The sequence below is a fragment of the Dictyostelium discoideum genome, assembly GCF_000004695.1.
Source record: "Dictyostelium discoideum AX4 chromosome 1 chromosome, whole genome shotgun sequence".
NCBI classification, from domain to species: Eukaryota; Evosea; class Eumycetozoa; order Dictyosteliales; family Dictyosteliaceae; genus Dictyostelium; species Dictyostelium discoideum.
This window is the reverse complement of record NC_007087.3, coordinates 617645-641569: the sequence shown is the minus strand read 5'-3', so window position 1 is coordinate 641569 and position 23925 is coordinate 617645. Positions and strand designations below refer to the sequence as shown.

The following is a 23925-nucleotide window of genomic DNA, read 5'->3' as shown; positions in this document are numbered from 1 at the left end:
AAATAAAAAAAAATAATCATTTCCATTAAAATTTTAAATAAAATCAATTTTATTTTTTATTACATGTTATTATTTTTTTTATTTTTTTTTATTTTTTTTATTTTTTAATTTTTTTTCAATGTTGCCAGACGTCGTTTGAATTCACAACCCAGTTGACGAAAACCAAAAAATTAATTAAAAAAAATAAAAAATAAAAAAAAAAAATAAAAAATAAAAAAATAATAAAAAAAAAAAAAAAAAAAAAAAAAAAAAAATTAAAAAAAAAAGAATGTTTTTTTTTCTTTTGTTTATTCCAATAATCATATATTCCATTAAAATTTTTTTTTTTTTTAATTTTTGTTAACTAAAAATTAAAAAAAAAAAATATAAATAAAATGTTCAACAATTCACAAAAGAGAAATTCAAAAAACGTATGAAGCACACACATTTACTACATATTCCCACTTTACAATAAACACATACACACACACACATACAGACACCCAAATAAAAAAAAAAAAAAAAATAATATTAATAGTAAAAAAAAAAATATAAAAAATAAAAAAAAAAAAAAATAAAATATATTTGTATACTAATTTTTTTTATTATCATTTTATATTTTACTTAATATTTATTTAATATATAAAAACTTTATTTTTCAAATCATATATCACATTATTATTATAATAATATAATAATAATAATAATTAATAATTAATAAAAAAAAAAAAAAAAAAAAAAAAAAAAAAAAAAAAAAAAAAAAAAAAAACAAAAAAAAAAAATTAAAACAAAAACAAATTTTATATTCTTTTATTTATTATACACAAAAAAATAAATAAATAAAGATGGGAGAATATATTTATAATGTACAAGAAAAGATTGAAATAGTAAATGGAGAGGTATTAGAAGAAAGACAAAAATGTATGAAAAATTTCATTGGACTTGGACCACCTGATTTATGTATAATTAGTAAACAATATGAACCACCTAGATTCGTACCAGGATTAAAGACACAAAAGATATCATCCTATCATTGGACCATGGGGGTTAATACAGGATCGACATCGGCAGCAGCCGTTTATTTGGGTACAATATTGGACAATCAAGAGAAATCGTCATTTGGTAGAGGAAATTATAAAATCGAGCAATGCCATCTCATCTCGTATAATGCGTTCCTCAGGATGGATTTACATTTAGAATTACCCGGTACATCCAACCACCTAACACCACCAATCACCTACTCATTGAACTCCAATGGCGAGAAGAACCAAATCGAGGAAACATTCTGGACTGAAACTTATTTATCATCAGTACTTCGTTACATTCAAGGTGCGCCTCCATTCCTCAGACCTGTCAAAATCATACCAAACATGTTAAAAGATCCATCGGATGAGAATGATTTCCTTAAACTTTGTTCACAACATTATTGGGAGGGTAGAAAATTGGGTGGTTTCGATAGAGAACTCTATATTGACTTTAAAAATGACCATTCCACCACCACCACCACCGAATCAATGGAGATAGATGATAGTAACAATCTATTGGTTTCAACATTATCCAATTATTTCCTCTCTAGAAATAGATATTTACCAATGTTAAATTTCTTTGAAGAACTTCAAAAAACTGAACCAACAGTATCAGTACCAGTATCAATCGCTCATAGATTATTAGGTAATATTGATCAATCAATTTCAATATTAGAAAAATCTTTATTAAAATCACCAAACTCAACTTCAATCTTAATTGAATTATCTTCAACACTTTTATTAAAAAATAATCGTTCAAATAATAACTACAACCATAATAATAATACTTCACCAGTTATAACAACACCTGGTAGTTCAAATTCACCAACATCATCTTCTGTTATAATAACACCACCACCAACAACAACAACAACAACAACAACAACAACAAATAATAATACAACTACCACTACAAATATTGATAATAATTCAACATTAACAATTCAAAAAGATGAAACATTATTATTAGCATTAAAATATATATTAAAAGCATTATCATTAAAACCAGGATTAATTGGTGCATGGGAGATTGCAAGTAAAATATTCATTCAAATGGGATTAATTGAATGGGCATTAGTATTTTTAAATAATACACCAAATGTTCAATTGGATCATGCAACTGATCGTGTTGGTAGAGGTAAATATCAAAAGGTTACACCACCACAAGAGAATCCAAACATTATCAATGTTTTAGAGGATGAAGAAATTGAATTTGATGAAGAACCAGGTGATGAAGTTTTAAAACGTTTATCTTCGAATACCCTAAGTGGTGATTCAAAGAAATACTTTAAAATTTTAGTTTCATTATTTAAAAAAATAGGTTGGATTCAATTGGTTGATAAAAAGAATAAAATTATTGATGAATTGGCAATTGCATTAAGAGATAAACATAAATTAGAGAATAATAAAAGTAGTGGTGGTAGTAATAATAATTTTAAAAAATCAAATAGTAATGAAACTGATGGTAATAATAGTGTAAATATAACAAAAGATGGTCATAATTCAGTTTCACCATTAACAAAAACAACAAGAGCAACTGAAAATACATTAAATAGTAGTAGTGGTAATGTAAATAATACAAATACTGATGGTACTGATGGTGGTGTAAATAATACAAATACAAATACTGATAGTGGTACAGAACCACCTCCACCACAAATCTCTGAAGAACCAAATGTACCAAAAGAAGTATTATGGAGGGATGAAGATGTTACTTCTGATGGTAGTGATATTGCTGATGATGATTTAGATAAAATTGATTTAGAATCAGTTACTTCTCCAGAAAATACTACAACAACAACAACAACTACAACAACAACTACAACAAGTGAACCAAAAATTATTAGACCTGAATTTGATGAAAATTCAATAACTTTTGAAAATTTATCAGAAACACTCTCAAATTTCATTGATAATTTCGGGTCAGAATCAACTAAAGATAAATCTAAAAAACAATATATTTCATTTGAAATTGAACCAAACTTTAACAAGGTTAAATTACCAATCTCTTATAATAATAGAAATTTAGATATGGCATTTCATTCATTGTTTCAAGATATTAAAGCTTATCAAGGTTGGAAAGAAGAAGAGGAACAAAAGAAAATCAATGAAAACGTTCAAATCTCATTAAAGAATATTAATCCAAATCGTACAATTCCAGATTGGATTCGTTTGGCTCGTTTAGCTTATAGAATCGGTGAATTGGGTGATGCTGAAAAACTCTTTTTAAAATTAATCTCTGAAGATAAATCTCATCCATTGGTAACATTAGGTTTAATTAAAATTTTCTCTGATCATGGTGATATTAGAAATTGTATAATCTCTTCTTCACAACTTTCAAGATATTATTCATTTAAATATAAGACTTTAGAGGTTTGGATTTTTTTTTCTTCTTTTTTCTTTTTTTTTTTTTTTGGCAATCATTTTATTAACTTTTTTTTTTTTTTTTAAAAAAAAAATAGATGCATCCAGTTATAGAAAAATCAATTTTAGGTTTAATTTCAAATTATGGTCTTCAAAAAGTTAGAAATATATTTGCAACTTTAAATGATAATTCAAGTTGCATTTCTGGTTTATTCTTAGATTCTGTAAAATGGAGATCAAATGGTTATGATAAATAATCAAAATCTAGATAAACAACCTATTTTTTTTTTTTTTTTTCATTTAATATATTTTTTTTCTATTATTTAAATAACATAAATAAACAAAATTAATTTAAAAAAAAAAAATAATAATAATAAAAAAGGGTTTTTTTATAATAAAACAATAATTAAGTATTTTTATCAATATTGCCAATTACAAATTTCAAAAAAAAAAAAAAAAATTAAAAAATTAAAAGTTAAAATCAAAAAAAGAAAATGAAATGTGTAATTTTTATAAATTTTTTTTTTTTTTCGCCTTTTCTATTTTAGATTATTCCTGTATTTCATTCCCTGAAAAAATTGTATTTTTAATTTTTTTGTTTTTTTTTTTTTTTTTTTTTTTTTTTTTTTTTTTTTTTGTTTTTGTTTTTAATCAAAAATAAATAAACAATTATGAAAAAAAAAAAAAAAAGTTGTTTGGTAAAAAAAGAATAAATTTATAGCAAAATAAAATTTTATTTTAAAGCCAAAATGGCTATTTTTATTTTTTTTATTATTTTTTTTTTTTTTCATAACAACACCAATAAATGAAATTTATAAAATATATCTTTTGTATATAATTAAATAAAGTTTGGCTGATTAATAGTATTTACAAAAATTTGTTCAAAAAAACTTATTTTATTTTATTTTTTATTTTATTTTAATTTTTATTTTATTTTATTTTAATTTTTATTTTTTTTTGGTTTTTTTTTTTTCCAAAAATTTTTTTTTTTTATTATTTTTCGAACTTTTGTAAAATTTTATTTTTCATAAATCTCGTGCCTCCACTTTACAAATCCAATTTCGAATTTTTGTAAGTAAATAATTATGTTCAACCCCCATTAAATCACATAATCTATTTTTATAAATAAAAAAAAAAAAAAATTTAAAATAAAATAAAATAAAAAAAAAAAAAAAAAAAAAAAAAAAAAAACAAAATAAAATAAAATAAAAAAAAAAAAAATAAAATAAAATAAAAAATGATCAGACCTTTTTGTTTTTTTTTTTTTTTTTTCTTTTTTTTTTTAATTTTTTATTTTATTTTATTTTATTTATTTTTATTATTTTATATTTTATTTTATTATTTTTTTTTCAAATAAAAATTATCTTTGGGTAAACAACAACTCATTTTCACCAAAAAAAAAAAAAAAAATTTTTAAAAAATTTTAAAAAAAAAAATACAAAACCAACAATTTTTTTTTGTTATTTGGAGATCCAAAAAAACTCAAAAAAATCACTCAAAATTTTTAAAAAAAAAATCGAAATTTTTTTAACATTTTTTTTTTTTTTTTTTTTTTTTTTTTTTTTTTTTTTTTTTTTAATACTTTAGTTTTAGCAGGTTGAATAAAATCGACCATCTAACAAATTTCCCCTTTAAAAAAAAAAAAAGCCCCAACCATTTGTAATAATATAAGTAACACAAAACTAATAATCTTGGAAAAAAAAAAAAAAAAAAAAAAAAAAAAATTTCAAAAAAAAAAAAAAACATAAAAAAAAAAAAAAAAAAAAACATTTTTGTTTACAACCAAACAAAAAAGCCCAAAAAAAAAAAAAAAAAATCCATTATTAAAAATAAAAATAATATAATAATTTTAAAAAACAGCACAGCATACTATGGATGGATATTCATCACTTTCATCAAGTGGTAATAGTATAGCACCACCAAGACCAACAAATAATAGTGTTGGTGGTGGTAGTAATAGCAATAATTACAATCAAAGAGAAATCACTACCCCATTGAGAGGTATGGTACCAAATCTAGGAGATGGATCATCATCTCAAACTTTATTATTCAAGAATATATTATTATTACAAGATGTTGAATTCTTTTGTTCAATATTAGATAATTTCTGTAGATCATCATCAACACAAAAAATAACAGATCTAATTAATTCATTAATAGTTATCTTAGATGATTCTTTTTTAGAATTATTAAGATTATTTATAAAACAAACTATTGATCAAGCTAAACAATGTTCAACTGATGAAAGTAATCCACTTAATTATCAAAGTTTTTATAAGTAAGTTATAGTTATTAAATAATAACAAAAAAAAAAAAAAAAATTACTTATTCATTTTTCCTATTTTTTTTTTTTTTTAGTTTAATTAATAGAATGGCGGCAATTTATTTAAAATCACAATTAGGTGGATTAATGGAAAAAACAATGATATCACAAGTTTTAAATTTTACACCAATGATTCAAGAGCAAATAGTAATTTTAGCGAATAAAGAAGCAAATAAAAATAATAATAATGTACTATCAGCAAATTCAACACCAAATGTAACTGCATTAAAAACTTCACCTGCTATAGGATCACCTAGAATTATAATGGGAAGTAATTATAATAATAGTAGTAATAATAACAATATAGATTCAATAGATTTAAATAATAATTCACCAAACATGTTAAAAAATAATTCACCATCAACATTTATTAATGGAAGTGTTCCACAAATAAATGGTGGCGGTGGTAGTTATAATCTTACACCAATTTCATCACCAACCATTGGTAGTTCAACACCAACAATAATAACATCATCATCATCAACAACAACACCAACAAATAATAATAATAGTAATAATAATACACCAATAATTTCACAAACAATTATACAAAATATAAATGTAGAACATATGAAAGATCAAATTTCTCAATTTTCAATATCAATTATAAATACAATTTTTAGATCAATTGAAAAGTTTCCACCAACAGTATTTCAGTTATTTGAAATGTTATATTTAGATATTCATCAAGTGTTTTCACCCGATTTTTGTTTTGAATTAATGAAGAAAATCTTTTTCACCAAATTGATTTGTCCAATCTTGGCAAATTTGAAATCACCACCTAATATGGCCAATGGTAAATTCTTTACGAAAACCTATATCGAGATTTCAAAAGTAGTATTGGATATTGCATTCGATAGGGACCAATCACGTCGTGGTAGTGTAACTACACAAGAGCAAATTATGCACTTTATAAAAGGTATGATCTTTAGAAACACTCATTCTATATCTATGACTGCCGCATTGAATCCAACATTGAATAATCAAGTTATACCACCATCAATTCCATTACCTTCAAAAGAAGAAGCTTGTAACAATTTCATAAATAATATTCGTAGTGAATCCTCTGAATTGGAAGAATCATTTAAACGAGCAAAAGATTTAAATACTTGTATTTCATTTGCACGTGCTGACCGTCAAATTTATTTATTTTCAATTTTTAAAGAAATGTTAATTAATTTTAAAATTTCATTTAATTTATTAAATAATAATCAAAATAATAATCAAAATATTAATCAAAATAATAATAATAATAATAATCAAAATTGTAATAGTAATACATCAAGTCCAATAATTTCATCTAGAAGTGGATTTTATACATTAAGAAATTCATCAACAAATTCATCACCAACTAATCCACCATTAACTGCGCGTGGTAATGGTTCAATATCAATAGGTAATAATAATAATAATAATAATAATAATAATAATAATAATAATAATAATAATAATAACAATAATAATAATAATAGTGGTGGTGGTGGTGGTGGTTTAAATAATAGTAGTAATTTATTAATTAATCCTTGGGTATCATCATATCAAAATTCAAATATTTCAAATAGTGATCAAGTTCAAAGTACACGTGTTGTTCAATCATTTAGTAAGAAATGGACATCTGATGAATTAAGACCAACTTATTTAGGTAAATCACCAAAGAAGAGAAGTTGGGTATTGGATAAAAAGAATATAAAAACTCAAATTATCAATTTACATATTTTCTTGGACAATTATTCAGTTTGTAGAATTGTAACAGTACCAATGAATATCACTTTTCAAGCATTAGCCAATAGAATTCATACTGATTCCGAGTTTTCTGATATACAATTGAATAAAGAAGAATATGAAATGGTGATACGTTATCCAGAGGAATCCATTACAGTACTCAATGATGAAGGTAATCAAGAAGTAATTTGTGAACCGGAATTACCATTATGGATGTTTGATATTGATACAGAGTCAATTATAATTTTTAGACCAATAAAAAGACGTTCACCATCAAGTTCGTTTAATATATTTTTAAAATTTATTTTCCCATCAAATTCATCATTTAATTCCTCATCTTCATCATTACCATCTACACCTCATCAAAAAATTAATCCAATGATTTTGTACATTAATCCACAATCAACACCACAATCTATAATTGATAAATTTTCAAAACTTATACAACCATCACTCTTGGATACAGCTCATTTAGGGTTCTATTTACGTGATATCGATGATGAATCATCTTCACCGCCATCTATTAAAATTCCAAATAATAATTCATTTGCTCATAATAAAATTTCAACAATGGATATTATTGAATGTGGTCCACGTTTATCATATGAATTTAGTATAACAGTTAATGGTACAATTCAAAATATTCTAATTGATTTTGATAATCAAATTGATAATGTCGCAAATATATTCTATAATATTTATCAACATTTAATTGAATTATCACCAAGATCATTATCATCATCATCTTCATCATCTTCTGATATAAATAATAATAATAATAACAACACCAACAATAATATTGAACTTACAAGTAGTGGTAGAATTTTAACCTCAAATGGTTCAAAACATAATAGTAATAATAGTAATAATAGTAGTGGTAGTAGTAATATTTCTGAACAAAATTTAAAAAGATCTTCTGGTATAATTGATAGTATTATTAATGGCCATTCAAATAATAATAGTAATAATTATGCATTAGCATTATTAAGTAATTCAAACTTTTTACCAATGTTTTTACCAGGTCAATCAAAATTACAAGATTATTGTTTTAATGTTGGTGATGAATTAATACTAACAGAGAAAACATTTGTTCAATTGGTTGAAGTTTTAGCAACACCAAGAAGACCTCCAATAGCATTATCATCATCTTTAAGTCAATCCAATGCTTTTAACTCAAATGTTTATAATTCAAATGCTTATAATTCAAATGTTTATAATTCAAACCCTTATTTATCAAATTATAATGGTTTATCATCTCAAAGTTTAAATTCAATGAATGTGGATGGCGCTGGTGGTGTTGGTGGTTTTAATGGTGAACAAAATCAACAACAAAATAAGGTTATTGCTAGGGTTAGAGTAATTTGGGCAGGTTCAAATAGTTCAGTAGATAGATTACAATCATTTATAAATACTTCACAAAATGTTAATACAACTTATTCTGGTAGTACAATGGCATTGAATGATGTTTTGAGTAATCCAAATCAATTACTATCAACACCATTATCACGTCCATTATTATCAACTGTGATAGCTCAAGATAATACATACATTTGTACATCTAAAAATGATTATTGTATGAATAATCAAGTTAAACTTTGTATAGTAGGTGAAGAGAGTCAAGAGAAATTATCATTTTATAATTCACTTAGAAAGAATTATTCACAAAATGGTTTGTTATCATCTGGTGGTGGTCGTGGCGGTGGTTTCTTTGGTAGTAATTTCATACCGTCGTCAACAAGTAATGTAAATGAAGTTTCATCAATCGACGGTGTATTACATACGAGTGAGTTGGTAGTTGGTTCAGCGGAAATCGACCAAATTACATTGAAAACCTTTTATATATCAGGTAATGAACAATATCAAGTGGTTCATCCATTATTCATATCACCACAATCATTATTCATTATCACATATAATCCAATGAATATTAATTCAACAATGATTAATTATTGGTTAGAGATTATTCAAACTAAAGCACAAGGTTCTACGGTTTATTTGGTTGGTTTATCAAATACTTCAATTGATGAGAAGAAATTTGTTAGTTTTAAATCAGAATATCATCGTTTGTTTAGATTCAATAATATTAATAGTTATTCAAATATCTCTTTAAAGAATTCAAAACAAATTAAACAATTGGTACAACGTTTACAAAATAATGCAATGATGAAACAATATCATTATAAAATTCCATTAAGCTATTCAATTCTAAAGAGTCAATGTCAAGAATCAGTAAAGGAGGCTTATGCTAGAAATAAAATGCCATTGAGTTCAATACCATTGATAAAGAATATAGCAAGAATATTTAGTATTGAACCAAGAGATAGTGAAGCTGCAATTAAATATCTTTATGAAATTGGTGAGGTGCTTTACTATCGTTATGAAGCCAATGATCAATTATTAAATGAATTGGTATTTTTAGATTCAATGTGGATGTCAAAATTAATCTCTGCAGTGTTGGCATTGAAAACTCAAAATGGTATGACAGTGGTCGATCAAATCACTCAAGCCTGGGCATCATTATTCCCACATTGTAAGACAAGTTCATTGTTATTCCTTTTAGAGAAGTTTGAATTGGTTTACATTTCAGCTGAAGATAGTTCAGTGATTATTCCTCAACTATTTGGTGGTGAAAGACCAATGGTTATGAGGGACCTTTGGTCACCAACTGCTCATGCCAATAATGAATATTTAAGAATCTATGAATTTCAATTCCTTCCAAAGGGTTTCTTCTCTCGTTTATCAGTACGTGTACTTCAACATTATGATCCATTATGTATTTGGCAAAATGGTATGGTACTTCAACCAGCAGGTCAATTATGGGGTGGTGCAGCTAAATCATTTGATTCTCAATGTTTGATAGAGTACGATTCAGTAAATTTCATTCTAAAAGTTTCAATTCGTGACGATAATAAACAACAACAATTGCTAAAGAGTATCGTTGATTTGGTGTCATCTTTCATTCTTTGGTATTTCCCTGGTCGTTTAAGTAATGTACGTGTAGCATGTACACATTGTACCAATCAACATATAGAAAATCCAACAATGTATACTTTAGATTATTTAGAGAATCAAGCATCACTAGGTCAAACCAATGTAATTTGTAAAGCACAACTAGGTGGTATCATTCATGAAACACTTTCACCAAGAACAACTAAAATCGATATCTATTCATTGGCATTTGAAGTAACATTCAATAGTAATAAATTCTCTGTAATTCCTTATGAAACTTTGAAATTTGGTCCACAATTAGGTAGTGGTTCCTATGCGAATGTTTATCGTGGTATTTGGAATGGTAGTGAAGTGGCAATCAAAGTATTGAATTTCGATGATGGTCATGCCAATACCACAGAAAAGTATAGAGAATTTAGAAATGAAGCACATATAACTGGTGAACTTCGTCATGCAAATACAGTTTCATTGATGGGTGTATCGTTAAGTCCATTCTGTTTGGTTACAGAGTTACTTCAATATGGTGATTTAGCAAAATTCATTAGAAATACAGCTGAAACTTTCTCATGGGGTACTGTATTGAAATTGGCTATCGATGTTGCTAAAGGTATGAATTTCCTTCACAGTTGTAAACCAATGATCGTTCATAGAGATCTAAAGAGTGCAAATATTTTATTGGGTGGTTCATCAATGGACAATTTGGTTGCTAAAGTTGGTGATTTCGGTCTATCGATTAAACCAATTGGTAAAGAGGTTAAAGGTAGAAAAGTTTGGAATTGGAGATGGTTAGCACCAGAGTGTATGGGTGATGGTCAATATACGGAAAAGATTGATATCTATTCCTATGCAATTGTACTTTGGGAGATAATCACTCGTGATTTACCATTCGAAGAGTATGTTGATCAATTGAAATGGAATTCAATCATTGAAGATAAAATTATGAAAGGTTTACGTCCAACCATTCCAAATGAATGTCCACCTGATATGAAACAATTAATCACAGATTGTTGGAGTGGTGATCCAAAGAAAAGACCATCTTTCAATTCAATTCTAGAACGTTTATCAACAATGCAAAAAACTTTTAATCTAAATGAAAGATTAGAATTTTGTAAACAATTACCACCAATTAATGAAGATCAAATAAATCAACAACAACAACAACCACCTCCACAATCACAAGCCGCCCAACAACAACAACCATCAACTTCAACTCCACCACTATCACAACATCAACAAAAATTATCAATTTCAAATTTACAATTAAATAATTTATTAAATAATCATAATAGTAATGGTAGTAATAGTTCAATTCAATCAAGTTTAAGTCATAATAATAATAATTTAAATAATAATATAAATAATAATAATAATAATAATAATAATAATAATAATAATAGTAGTGGTGGTAGTAGTGGTGTATCACATAGTGGTAGTAGTGGTAATAATTTTGTAATTCCAATTATAACTGCAATTGCAAATGGTGGTATTGGTAGTGGAGGTAATCAACATCAACAAAATGGATCATCAACACCACATTCAAATTCACAATCAAATTCAGGATCTTCAAGTGTTTATGAAAGTGGTGATGGATCATTATCATCAGCAGGTAGTTTTAAGATATTAAGATATGAAATGGTATTACCAGTTGCTTTCACATCAACTATTCACTCACTATATCCAGTTCAAAATAATAAGAATGAAGTATTTGTTTGGTGTGGTATGGGTGATGGTTCAGTTTGTGTTATTAATTCAGCAACTAGACAAATCGTATCAACCTCTAGAATTGCAGATTCAAGTCGTATACTTGGTTTTAGTTTAATTAGAAAGTGTACACCATCATCAAGTAGTGTTACATTAACAAGTAGAAGTAGTTTAAATTTAAGTTCATTAGCAAGTGGTTCAACCCCATCACCCTATAGTAGTGGTGGTAGTGGTGGTAGTTTAGGTAGTAGTTATCAACCAATTTGTCCAACCATTGAAGAGGATTCACATATTTGGGCATTCTACAATGAGGGTATACTTTGTTTTGAAGCGAAATCATTCAAGCTATTGAAAACCATTAAAACCAATTTCATTACGTCATTGGTAGATGAAGGAGAATCAGTTTGGTCCAATTGTAAAGAGAAAACATCTTGTATCAAAGTAATTAGTAAATCAAAATTGAAAACAAAGAAACTAATGAATGTAAAGACATTGGATGCTCAAATCACAACCATTCTAATTCATCATTCAAGTGTTGGTGCAGTTGGTGCAAGTAGAGTTTGGTTGGGTACTGATAGAGGTATGATATTCATTCTCGAGTATCCATCAATGGCACCGATTGCTCATCATGAAAGTCATGGTGGTGCTTTAATTCATACAATTAAAAGAATGGATAGATTCGTCATAACTTGTAGTGAAAGAGTGATTTGTATATTCGATGAAAGTGGTATCATAAAGAAAAGATTGGATGGATTAGCATCAAGAGTTTTATCACTTTTAATTTTAGATACCTATATCATTGGTGCTTGTTATGATAGTACCATTTTAGTTTGGGATTCAAAGCAAAACTTTAGAATGGTTCAATCATTAAAGAAAAAACATACCGATGCTATCTCTTCCTTAGCTTTTGCTCTCTCTCCTCAAGGTAAACCACAATTATGGGTCGGTGGTTGGGATAAGAAAATTACAACTTATTCTTTCTTTGAAGATTTGGAATCTTCTTTATCCATTGCTTTACAAACTCCACCTCCATCTTCCTATCCAACTTTAGCAACTCCAAGATTAGGTTTGGTTAATGTTTCAAAGTCAAAATTATTTGGTTAAAAAAAAAATAATAAATAAATAAATAAATAAATAAACAATAATAATATTATATTATAAATAATCATAAATAATAAAATAATTAATCAAGTTTATATATTTATATGTGTGAAATTTACTTTTTTTTTATAATTTATTTAATTTTTATCTATTTAAATAAAATAATTTTGTTTTATATTTTTTATTTTATTGGCCAAGTGATTTAAGGTTAGAGTTTGTCAAAAGATCTTTAGTTTTAGAGTAAATGCCATTCATTAATTCTTTATCTTGACAACAAAGAGAAAAATCATTATTTAATAATTCATGGTTGATTAATTTCATAATATGAAAATTTGATTTAATATCTAAGATATAATGGGTGGCATATGTTAAACAATTCATTAAATTTTGTGTTTTTTGAATAAATATTTCCATTTCTGATTCTTTCATATTTTCATTAATTTTTTCCATTTCTTTTTCAATTGAACAAATTTTTTCTGAAAATTCATTTTTTTTATTGTCTCCAAAAAAAAAAAGAAAAACAGAACGAAAAAAACCTTTTGATTTTTTTACTTCATTTTGTAAATATTCTTTTTTGTTTTTTAAAATCTCTAGTTTTTTTTTAGAATCGAGGGTTTCTGTTTTTCCGACAGATGCTTCAATTCCTAATTTATTTAGTTTTTCCAATAATTCTTTGGCTTCTTTTTCAAGATCAACATAACCTGAGATTACATTATTTGATCTTTGTGCTATTTTATTTGAGAAGTATACAACTACTTTTGACATTAAATCTGAATTGCCCTTTCCAAAATTTGTATTGTAAAAACTTTTCATTGATTCTAGATCACTCAATGAGTTTTTTTTAACCATTTCAATTTCACGGGAAAGAGAAAGATTTTTATTTACGAGAATAAGAAAATAATGGATAAAACCTTTAATTTCCTTTTCGATTGGATAGCCACTAAAATCTAATTCAGTTATATTTTGTCCGTCATTTTTCTCAGTTTGCATAATTTGATGTTTTTCATTCATTTTATTATTATCAATATTAAAATACTATTATTATTATTATTATTATTATTATTATTTTTATTATTATTATTAATTATTTTTATTATTTATCCTAATTTATTTTGGGATTAAAAAAAAAAAAAAAAAAAAAAACTTAATAATTTAAAATTTTTTAAATTAATAAATTGAGAAAAAAAAATTATTTTTAAGCTTGACTTAGAAAAAAAAGTGATTAATACATATTATTATTATAATTATTATTATAATTATTATTGTTATTATTATTATTATTATTATTTTATTATTATTATTATTATTATTATTATTATTTTTATTATTTTTATTATTTATCTAAATTTGGAATCAAAAAAAAAAAAAAAAAAAGACTTAAAAATTTAAATTTTTTAACTTAAAAAATTGAGAAAAAACAATTATTTTTAAGCTTGACTTGGAAAAAAAAGTGATTAATACATAAATGGTAATTTTTAATATTTTTATTTTCATAAATTTTTTTTTGGTTGGAATTAAAAAAAAAAAAAATTTAGTCATTAATAATTAAATTAAACATAACCAAAAAATAAAAAAATGGACATTATTGAACAATTTAAAAATAAAGAAACTATTGATTTCATTAATATCATTGAGAGTTTAAAGTTATTAAATTTATCATTAAGTTTATCAGAAAATTTAAAATGTCAAACTATTTGTAATGTACTAAAATTGAAATTTTTAAAAGTTGGTTATAACTTTTTTTCATTGTTTGATACCTTCAAGTTTAAAAGTAGAGAAACAAATTCATTAATTGCTGGTATGAAAGGAATTATTGAAGCTGTTGAAGAGGAATCAAATAGTTTAGAAAATGTTTTATTGAATAAAAATATTTCATTGGATTCAATTTCAAATAGTGTTAACCTTTTGATTTCTTGTAGTAATGAAACCTTTGAAATTAATAAAGAATTTAATGAATCATTAGTAAAAGCAATATCATTGATTAAAAATGAAAAAAGTTGTATCAAAAATCAAATTTTTAAAATTCAATTAGAGATAAATTCAATTGAGAAAGAAGAAAATAAAAAATGTATAAAGTCTATACTTTATCCATTTTTTATTAGAGGCAACCAATTCTATTTAAGTCAATTAAAAAATGAAAAAAATGAAAAAGAAATTTTCATTGAAAATATTCAAATTGTAGTCAAAAATTTAAAACAAATTAAAAAAAATAATAATTCCAATATAAATTTCATTGAAAATGTAAAAAATATTTGGTCAATAATCTACCAAGATTTTCAAAATCTTTCAAAAATTTCTTCAAAACAATTATTTCTATCAGAAACAAAAACAATCCTTTTAAAATTTGAAAAGTTAAGACAAGAATTAAACACCATATTAGTTGAAGTAAAAAAATTAGAGAATGAATTTAAAATCATTTAAGGGAATATTGTACATGGTTTTAAAACAAATCAGATATTTAAATTGAAAATAAAAATTAATTAAAATTAGAAATCTAAAAAGTGTTTGTTTAATATTTATTATTTTAATTTTTTTAACTTTGAATAAATATACATAATATAAAATAACATTATTACTTTTTTTAATTTCCACTTTCACCTAATAAAAAATATAAATTATTATTTTTTTTTAACGCCCCCCACCCCCCTTTTTAAAATCAAAAAAAAATTGTTATTATTATTATTTTTTTTTTTTTTTTTTTTTTTTATTAAATTTATTACAATGGATTACTTTAGAGAAAAAAGAATTATAAATGGAATTTTTACTTTATTGTCATCATACCCATTCTACCTATTATCATCAATTGAAAAGACAAGAAATGGAGTTGGATATTCAAATACTATGGAAATCATTAACGAAATTAAAAATGAAAAAGGCATCATTGGTTTCTATAAAGGTATTGGTACATTAATAATTTTATCACCAATTTATTTCTCAACAAAATTAATTTTTAATTATTTAATTTCAAAATTATTTAAAAACATTAATTCAATCTATAAAAATAAAAATAAAAATGAAAATAAAAATAAAAATGAAAATATAAATAAAAATAAAAATCAAATTAAATTAATAATTTCATTGATTTATCAATATCCAAAAATGTTTATAAAAGATTGTTTGATATTGTCACCTTTTAAATATAATAGTTTAAAAATTATTAATGATATAATATTTAGAGATAATGGTGATTTAAATATTAAAAGTGCAATTATAATTTTAATTAAATTTTTACCTGGTTTACCAATTTTCATATTAAAAAGAATTTTAAATTTAATAGCTGGTAGAAAAATAAAAACAAATTTATTAAGTGGCTATTCATTTTCAAATTTATTTTATTCTTCAATTTCAATTATACCAATTTTAATTTTAAAACATTTAATAATAACAATTGGTTTAAATCAAATTAATAAAAAAATTAATAAAATAATTAACAATAATAATAATAAATTAATATTACATTTTAAAAATATTTATTTTAATTCAATCACTCAAGGAATTTTAATAACAATTTTAACAAATCCATTAGAAGTTATACGTTTACAATATATTAATCAATTCGTTAGTTCATATGTAGAGAAATCTTTAACCTCTCAATCACACCAACAATATAGTTGTGGAAGTGATAGTGCTATTTTTAATAATATTCTACCAATTGTAATTGATCCAATTTCAATGGCAATTAAAATATCAAAAGAAAAAGGTATTACTCATTTATTATTTTCTGGTTTTATCACTTTCTCAATATTTAATATTTTAAATAAAATTTCAAATAATAATAATAATAATGAATCGTTGGTAAAATAAAGAGAAAAAAAAAATTCTCGATTATAGATAAAAATAAAAATAAAAACAAATAAAAAAATAAAAAAAAAAAGCGGGTGTTTTTAAAAAAATAAAAAAAAATTGAAAATTTCCGCAAAAAGTCTCTTTTAATTTTTTTTATTTTTTTTTTTTTTTTTATTAATTAATTTTTTTATTTTATTTATTTTTTTTTTTATTTTTTAAAAAATTTCAAATGTATAAATTTGTTAGACCATTATTAAAATGTTACTCACCTATTTGTGTGGGTAGAATAAATAATAATATAAATTTAATTTATTCACATAAAAGTTTATATAACAATAATAATAATAATAACTATAGAAATATTTTAAATAATATCAATAATAATAATAATAAAATAATAATGAGTAATTATAGTACTAAAACTCCAACATTTAATTTTAAAGAAAATAAACAAATAAATAAACAACAATTAAAAGAATTAATTGACGGTGTTGAAAAAGGAGACTACGAAAAGAATTATGTTTTAATTGATGTTAGAAATCCAACTGAAGTTGAACAAACCCATTTAATTCCAACAGCTGAACATATTCCTCGTAAGTTTTACTCATAATAATAAATAAATAAATAAATAAATAAATAAATAAATAAATAAATAAATAAATAAATCTTTGTTTTTTTTAATACTAATATAAAAATTAATTCATTATAGTTGGTTTATTACCAGCAGCTTTATCAATGTCTGACTCTGAGTTTGAAGAAACTTTTAATAGAAAAAAATTTGATGTATCAGGTATGTTTTATTATTTCTTTTTTTTTTTTTTTTTTTTTTTTTTTGAGAAATAATTAAAAATTTCATGTATTAATTAATTAAAAAAAAAAAAATATTCAATAAAAAAAAAAAAAAATAATGAAACAATGACTAAAAAAAAAAAATACAAATTTAAAAAAAAAAAAAAAAAACTTAGATAATATTATATTTTATTGTTTAAAAGGAAAAAGATCAGAAATGGCAGCCGATCTTGCTAGAAATATGGGTTATAGAAACGTTTTAAATTATCCTGGTTCTTTTGAAGATTGGGTTTCAAATTAATTTTTGGAAAAAAAAAAAAAAAAAAAAAAAAAAAAAAAAAAAAAATTGACAAGCGCCAAAAAAAAAAAAAAAAAAAAAAATCTTACAAAATCAAAGAAAATCAAACTAAAAATAAAATGGAAAGAGAAAAATCAATTTTGGTAAGTCGCCCATTAATTTTTTATTTTTATTTTATTTTTTTCTTTTTTTTTTTTTTTTTTTTTTTTTTCGGGCATATTTTGTTAATTATATTGAATCAATACCCCTAGTTGGATTTTATATTTGTTTTTATTTTTATTTTTTAAAAATTTTTTAAAAGGGGTACCAATCACATAATAATTAATTAATATTAGGAATTATTATTATGCGATTGGTACCCCTATTACCGAACTTTGACTAACTCTTTATTTTCTATTCAATTTAAATTTAATTTTTTTAAATTTTTTTAAATTTTTTTAAATTTTTTTTAAAAAAAAAAAAAAAAAAAAAAAACCTATTACATGATCAATTAAATCAAAAAAGAAAATGAAAAAGAAATCATTTCAATAAAAATTTTCTTTTGATAAACATACATAACAAAAATAAAAATAATAAAAATGGAAGGTTGTAAAAGTGATAATATTAATAATAATAATAATATTAATAAAAACTATAAAACTATAAATAATCCAGTATTTAGTTATAATTATAAATCTACACCAATTAATGAAAAAGCAACATTTTTGGTACGTTTATTATTGTTTTATATTTTATTTTTTATTTTATTTCTTTATTTTATCAATTAATTTTATATATAAATAAACAAATAAATAAATAAAACTGGATGAGTTTATTATTTACCAAAAAAAATAAAATAAAATAAAATATTAGTTTGAAGATATTTTACCAACTATACTGGTTGAGGAAGTTCCACCAACTCCACCATCATTAATAGATTTTGATGATGAATTTTACTATAATCCAACTTTTTTGGTTGACAATAATGAAAATATAAATGAAAATATTAAAAATAATAATTGTAAAACTTTTACTAATGAATTCAAAGAAACCATAAGTAAAAATGAAAATGTTACCAATCGACCAATACTAATTTCCAAAAATAGTAAAAATTCAAAATTATTTTCAAAAACTAGTTTAAATTGTAATTTACACTCAACAAAATTTAAAATACAAAAGAAATCTTCATTTATACTAAAGAAAATAAATATTTAAAAAAAAAAAAAAAAAAAAAAAATCTAAAGATTTTGCTCATTGTTAATATTTCTCTCCAAATTTGGAAATGCCAAAATTTTATTAGTCCGGAATTTCAAAAAAAAAAAAAAAAAAACAGTAAATTAATTCTTGTGTGTAAAAGTGGTTTATACCAAAAGAAAAAAAAAAAAAAAAAATTTGTCAAATATCCAAAACCTTTGTATTATAATTTTAATCAATTTAAGTAAAAAAATAATAATAAAAAATAAAATAGTACTACCTTTTCAAGTGATCAAAAAAATAAAAAAAAAAAATAAAAAATTAATAAAAAAAAAAATAAAAATAAAGTTTTAAAATTCAAAAGTGTCATTTTATTTTAAATCCATTCTTTTTTATTTTTTTGGATTTAAAATATTCTATTGATAAAAAAAAAATAAAAAAATAAAAAAAAAAAAAGAAAATAATTATAAAAATAACTATCCATATTAATAACTAATCCAGCTGGATTAAAGTTTTTCCTCTTTAAAATAAAACGAAATAAAAAAAATTTCATTCGATGATGGCGTCGGGACATTTATCTTAAAAAAAATAAAAAAAAAAAATAAAAAAAAAAATAAAAAAAAAAATGAAAAAAAGTGAAAAAAAAAAAAAAAAAAAATCGATTCTGATAATGCGTCGGTTGCTGCCAAAATTTTTGTTTTTTGAATTGTTTTTTTTTTTGAGTTTTTTTTTTTTTTTTTTTTTTTTTTTTTTTTTCAATTAATTTATCCGAATTTATATATATATTTAGCTAATGATATTTATATATCATTTTTGTACATTAAATTTTTTTTATTTTTTATAAAAAATAAATAAAAAATAGAGAAAAAAAAAAAAAAAAAAAAAAAAAAAAAATTAAAGGTAAAAATCAGAATCACAAGAACCAACCAATTATCGTTTGTGTCGTTTGAATCACCAAACCAAAATTATTTTTTTTTTATTTTTTTTTTTTATTTTTTTTAGATTAAACATTTGTTGATTGTTTTGTCTTATTTTCTTTTTTTTTTTTTTTTTTTTTTTTTTTTTTTTTTTTTTTCCACAAATCATTCATTCTTAACCACACCAAAAAAAAAAAAAAAAAAAAAAAAAAAAAAAAGAAAAAAACAAAAAGTAAATAATAATAATAATCTCCAAGATAAAAACAAATTATTTTTATTTTATGACAATAATAATAATAATAAAAAAAAATAAAATAAAAAAATAAAAAAAAATTAGGACCAAAAAAAAAAGAAGACACACAACACATTCTTTGAATACTGTTTTTTTGAAGATATCTATAAATGCATGGGACAGGTTTCTTTGTGTTATTCAAATTTTATGTGAAAAAAAATATCTTTTTTTTCATCATTTTTATGGTCCAAGTTTTTTAATATTTTTTTTAATTTAAAATTTTTTTTTTTTTTTTAAAACAAATTTTTTATTTTTTATTTTTTTTTTATTTTTTTTTTTTTTTTTTTGTAAAAATCATATTTTTTTAGATTTTATAGTAATATTGACACCAAATTAAAAAAAAAAAAAAAAAAAGAAAAAAATAAAAACCAAAATTAAAAAACAGCAAACTTTCAAAAAAAAAAAATAAAAAAGTAATAATAATAATTTTTGATTATTGTAATAGTTTACTTTGTTTTATTATTATTTTTCTTTTTTTTTTTTTTATTATTTTTATTTCTAAAAGTTTGACGATTAAAAAATAAAAGAAAATAAAAGTTAAAAATAGTTTTTAAAACATAACACACACACATAGCCAATAAAAAAAAAAAAAAAAAAAAAAAAAAAAAAATATAAACACACACAATTATTTCAGTGTGTTGCAATAAAAAAAAAAATAAAAAAATTAATTAAAAATTAAAATATGGTATGCGATCATTCATGTTTAATTTAACATTTAATTTTAGCGATTAAATGATGTTAGTGTGAATTTTTAAAAAATTTTAAAATTAAAAAAACCAACTGCTGGCATAAATAGATTCAAAAACAATATCAACTAACAATAACATATGAAATAATAATAATAATAATAATAATAATAATAATAATAATAATAATAGCAACAAAAACAAAAACAACAACAACTAAACCACACCCACTCACTCACACACTCATATATAATGCGAGATTAATTAATATAAAATAGTCTTTTCATTAATTGCAATATTTTCAAAACTTAACATACCATTGTCCCCCATATTTTTATCATTATTATTATTATTACTTTTTAAATTAATAATTTAATATTAAAAACAAAAAAAAAAAAATAAAAATAGATTATTATTTTTCTTTCTTTTTTTTTTTTTTATTTTTTTTTTTTTATTTTTTCCTTAAAATTTAAATAATAATTATTATTTCAAAAAAAAAAAAAAAAAAAAGTTTAAAAAATATTTTATTTTTAGAATAGAATTATTAATATTGTTGTTTTCAAGAAATAAAAGTATTGAATAAAATTAAAATTAAAATTTCAAATAAGATTGTGAGTGGAAATTCCCACCAATCGAATTATAAAAAAAAAAAAAAAAAAAAAAAAAAAAAAAAAAACAAAATTTTTGAGATATTTTTTCTTTGTTTTATCATCTATTAATAAATCATATAAACCCACATAGTTTACAAAAAAAAAAAAAAAAAAAAAAAATGATGGTGGTTTTTTTTAGTGTGTTAAATCACCACTACCACATTGTATTTTAAATCTTTTTGTATTTTTGAATCACACTCAAAAAAAAAAAAAATAGTAAAGAAAAATCACATCAATATTGGAACTCACATAAAATGATATTATTTCTTAATGATTTTTTTTATTAAATATTTTTTTTTATTTTAATATTTTAAAAAAAAAAAAAATAAAAAAAAAAAAAAAATAAAATAAAAAGGGTTGTTTTATCACGAAAAAGAATATTTCTCCACATAATAATAATAATAAAAATAATAATAATAATTATACACAAAAAATAAAGACTCTTTTAATAATTTATTTTTAATATTATTTTTATTTTCCAATATTTTTTATTTTTTATTTTTTTTTTTTTTAAACAAATTATTTTGAAATTATTAAAATATCATTCATTTTTTTTTCATTTTAATATCAAACTTTGTTTTAAAATAAAATAAATCATATTCAGGCAAAATAAAATAATATAAAATAATATAAAATAAAATAAAATAAATAGAAAATAAAATAAAATAAAAACAATTTTTCTGTAACATTACACATCATTTGATTACATTCATATTCATTGAATCAAATTTTAATTATTCTATATATATTTTTTTATTAATAAAAGAATGGTATGTCTTTATATATTTTTAAAAAATTTTTATTTTTTCTTTTTTCTTTTTTCTTTTTTCTTTTTTTTCTTTTTTTCTTTTTTTCTTTTTTTTTTTTTTTTTTTCCTTTTTTATTTTTAAAAAAAAAAAAAGAAAAAATTAAAAAAATATGACAATAAAAATCTATAAAATAATTAAATATACGTATATTCATTGGAAATTATCACTGAATGAAATATAAAAAAAAAAAAAATAAATAAAAAAAAAAAAAAAAAGGAAAAAAAAGGAAAAAAAGATCCTTGTTCTTGTGTCATCATGATGAACAAAAACCTTTTTCTTTCTTATTTTGGAAATAGCCATATATCAATTGTTATTTTCTTTTTTCAAAAAATGATAAATTTATATCTATTTGTTTTAAAATTATTTGTATATAATATTAAAAAAAAAAAAAAAAAAAAAAAATCAAAATTAATTTATTTATTTATTTATTTATTTATTTATTTATTTATTTATTTTTTATCATTACTGTTATGATAAAAGTTATTTTTGTGATCATAAAATGTCTTCGTATTTGTGATTTTTTTTTTTTTTTTATTTTTTTTTATTTTTATTTTTATTTTTATTTTTTTTTAATTTTATTTTATTTTATTGTTTTTTTTTCAAATTAAAATAAATTAAAATAAATTAAAATAAAAACGGTATGGGTATCTATCACTCAAACAAAAGTGTGTTGACCAATTTATCAAAAAAAAAAAAAATAAAAATAAAAAAATAAAAAAAAAAAAAAAAAAATATACAAGTACCCCCACACTTTACCATCAAATTGAATCATTAATGATGCAATTTTTGGTGGTATCTGGAAAGTATTGTGTTTAAATTTTTTATATCATATATATATATTTTTTTTTTTTTTTTTTTTTTTTTTTAATTTATTATTATTTTTTTTAATTTTGATTATATTTGTGTAACATTTAATAATTATCATACACCAACAATTGGCAAACATACACACACACACACATACACCCAATAATTAAAAAAAGATATATATCATTATGTATTTTTGTTATCCTAACAATAACAAAACAGTAATAATAATAATAAAAACGACAATTAAAAATTTATTTATTTATATGTATATATAAAAAAAAAAAAAAAAAAAAAAAAAAAATCATTAACTACCAACAACAAAAATAACAACATCACTTTATTCTATTTTAAATCAAGCGGGTTTTTTTATTATTTATTTATTACATTTTATATCATCAGATATCAAATATTTTTGGGTATGAATGAAGATTTTTTTTTTTTTTTTTTTTTTTTTTTCTCTTTCAATATTTAATGACACACACTCACACAAAATTTTCTATATTGAGAAAAGAGCACAACAATAATGTGTGAGTTGTTTTGTCTTTCTGTAA

The 23925-nt window shown here is 21.5% G+C and overlaps 7 protein-coding genes across 7 annotated transcripts; 6 read left to right on the top strand and 1 right to left on the bottom strand.

Moving 5' to 3' along the window:
- Window positions 1-824: 824 nt before the first annotated feature.
- On the top strand, window positions 825-3625 carry DDB_G0268320 (hypothetical protein; the record flags this gene model as incomplete). The annotated part of the gene is made up of 2 exons (XM_642147.1): window positions 825-3377; window positions 3467-3625. 2 exons carry the CDS (start codon window positions 825-827, stop codon window positions 3623-3625), a joined length of 2712 nt encoding a protein of 903 aa, XP_647239.1.
- Window positions 3626-5239: 1614 nt separating this feature from the next.
- Window positions 5240-13167, top strand: roco7 (WD40 repeat-containing protein; the record flags this gene model as incomplete). Its single annotated transcript, XM_642146.1, has 2 exons — window positions 5240-5646; window positions 5727-13167. The coding sequence occupies 2 exons, from the start codon at window positions 5240-5242 to the stop codon at window positions 13165-13167; spliced, it is 7848 nt and encodes a 2615-aa protein (XP_647238.1).
- Window positions 13168-13350: 183 nt separating this feature from the next.
- Window positions 13351-14175, bottom strand: DDB_G0268318 (hypothetical protein; the record flags this gene model as incomplete). Its single annotated transcript, XM_642145.1, has 1 exon — window positions 13351-14175. One exon carries the CDS (start codon window positions 14173-14175, stop codon window positions 13351-13353), a length of 825 nt encoding a protein of 274 aa, XP_647237.1.
- A 564-nt stretch (window positions 14176-14739) lies between these two features.
- On the top strand, window positions 14740-15585 carry DDB_G0267702 (hypothetical protein; the record flags this gene model as incomplete). Its single annotated transcript, XM_642144.1, has 1 exon — window positions 14740-15585. The coding sequence occupies one exon, from the start codon at window positions 14740-14742 to the stop codon at window positions 15583-15585; it is 846 nt and encodes a 281-aa protein (XP_647236.1).
- A 300-nt stretch (window positions 15586-15885) lies between these two features.
- Window positions 15886-16968, top strand: DDB_G0267700 (hypothetical protein; the record flags this gene model as incomplete). The annotated part of the gene is made up of 1 exon (XM_642143.1): window positions 15886-16968. One exon carries the CDS (start codon window positions 15886-15888, stop codon window positions 16966-16968), a length of 1083 nt encoding a protein of 360 aa, XP_647235.1.
- Window positions 16969-17350: 382 nt separating this feature from the next.
- DDB_G0267698 (hypothetical protein) lies at window positions 17351-18040 on the top strand (the record flags this gene model as incomplete). Its single annotated transcript, XM_642142.1, has 3 exons — window positions 17351-17543; window positions 17660-17740; window positions 17943-18040. The coding sequence occupies 3 exons, from the start codon at window positions 17351-17353 to the stop codon at window positions 18038-18040; spliced, it is 372 nt and encodes a 123-aa protein (XP_647234.1).
- A 575-nt stretch (window positions 18041-18615) lies between these two features.
- On the top strand, window positions 18616-19231 carry DDB_G0267696 (hypothetical protein; the record flags this gene model as incomplete). Its single annotated transcript, XM_642141.1, has 2 exons — window positions 18616-18744; window positions 18890-19231. 2 exons carry the CDS (start codon window positions 18616-18618, stop codon window positions 19229-19231), a joined length of 471 nt encoding a protein of 156 aa, XP_647233.1.
- Between the last annotated feature and the right edge of the window lie 4694 nt (window positions 19232-23925).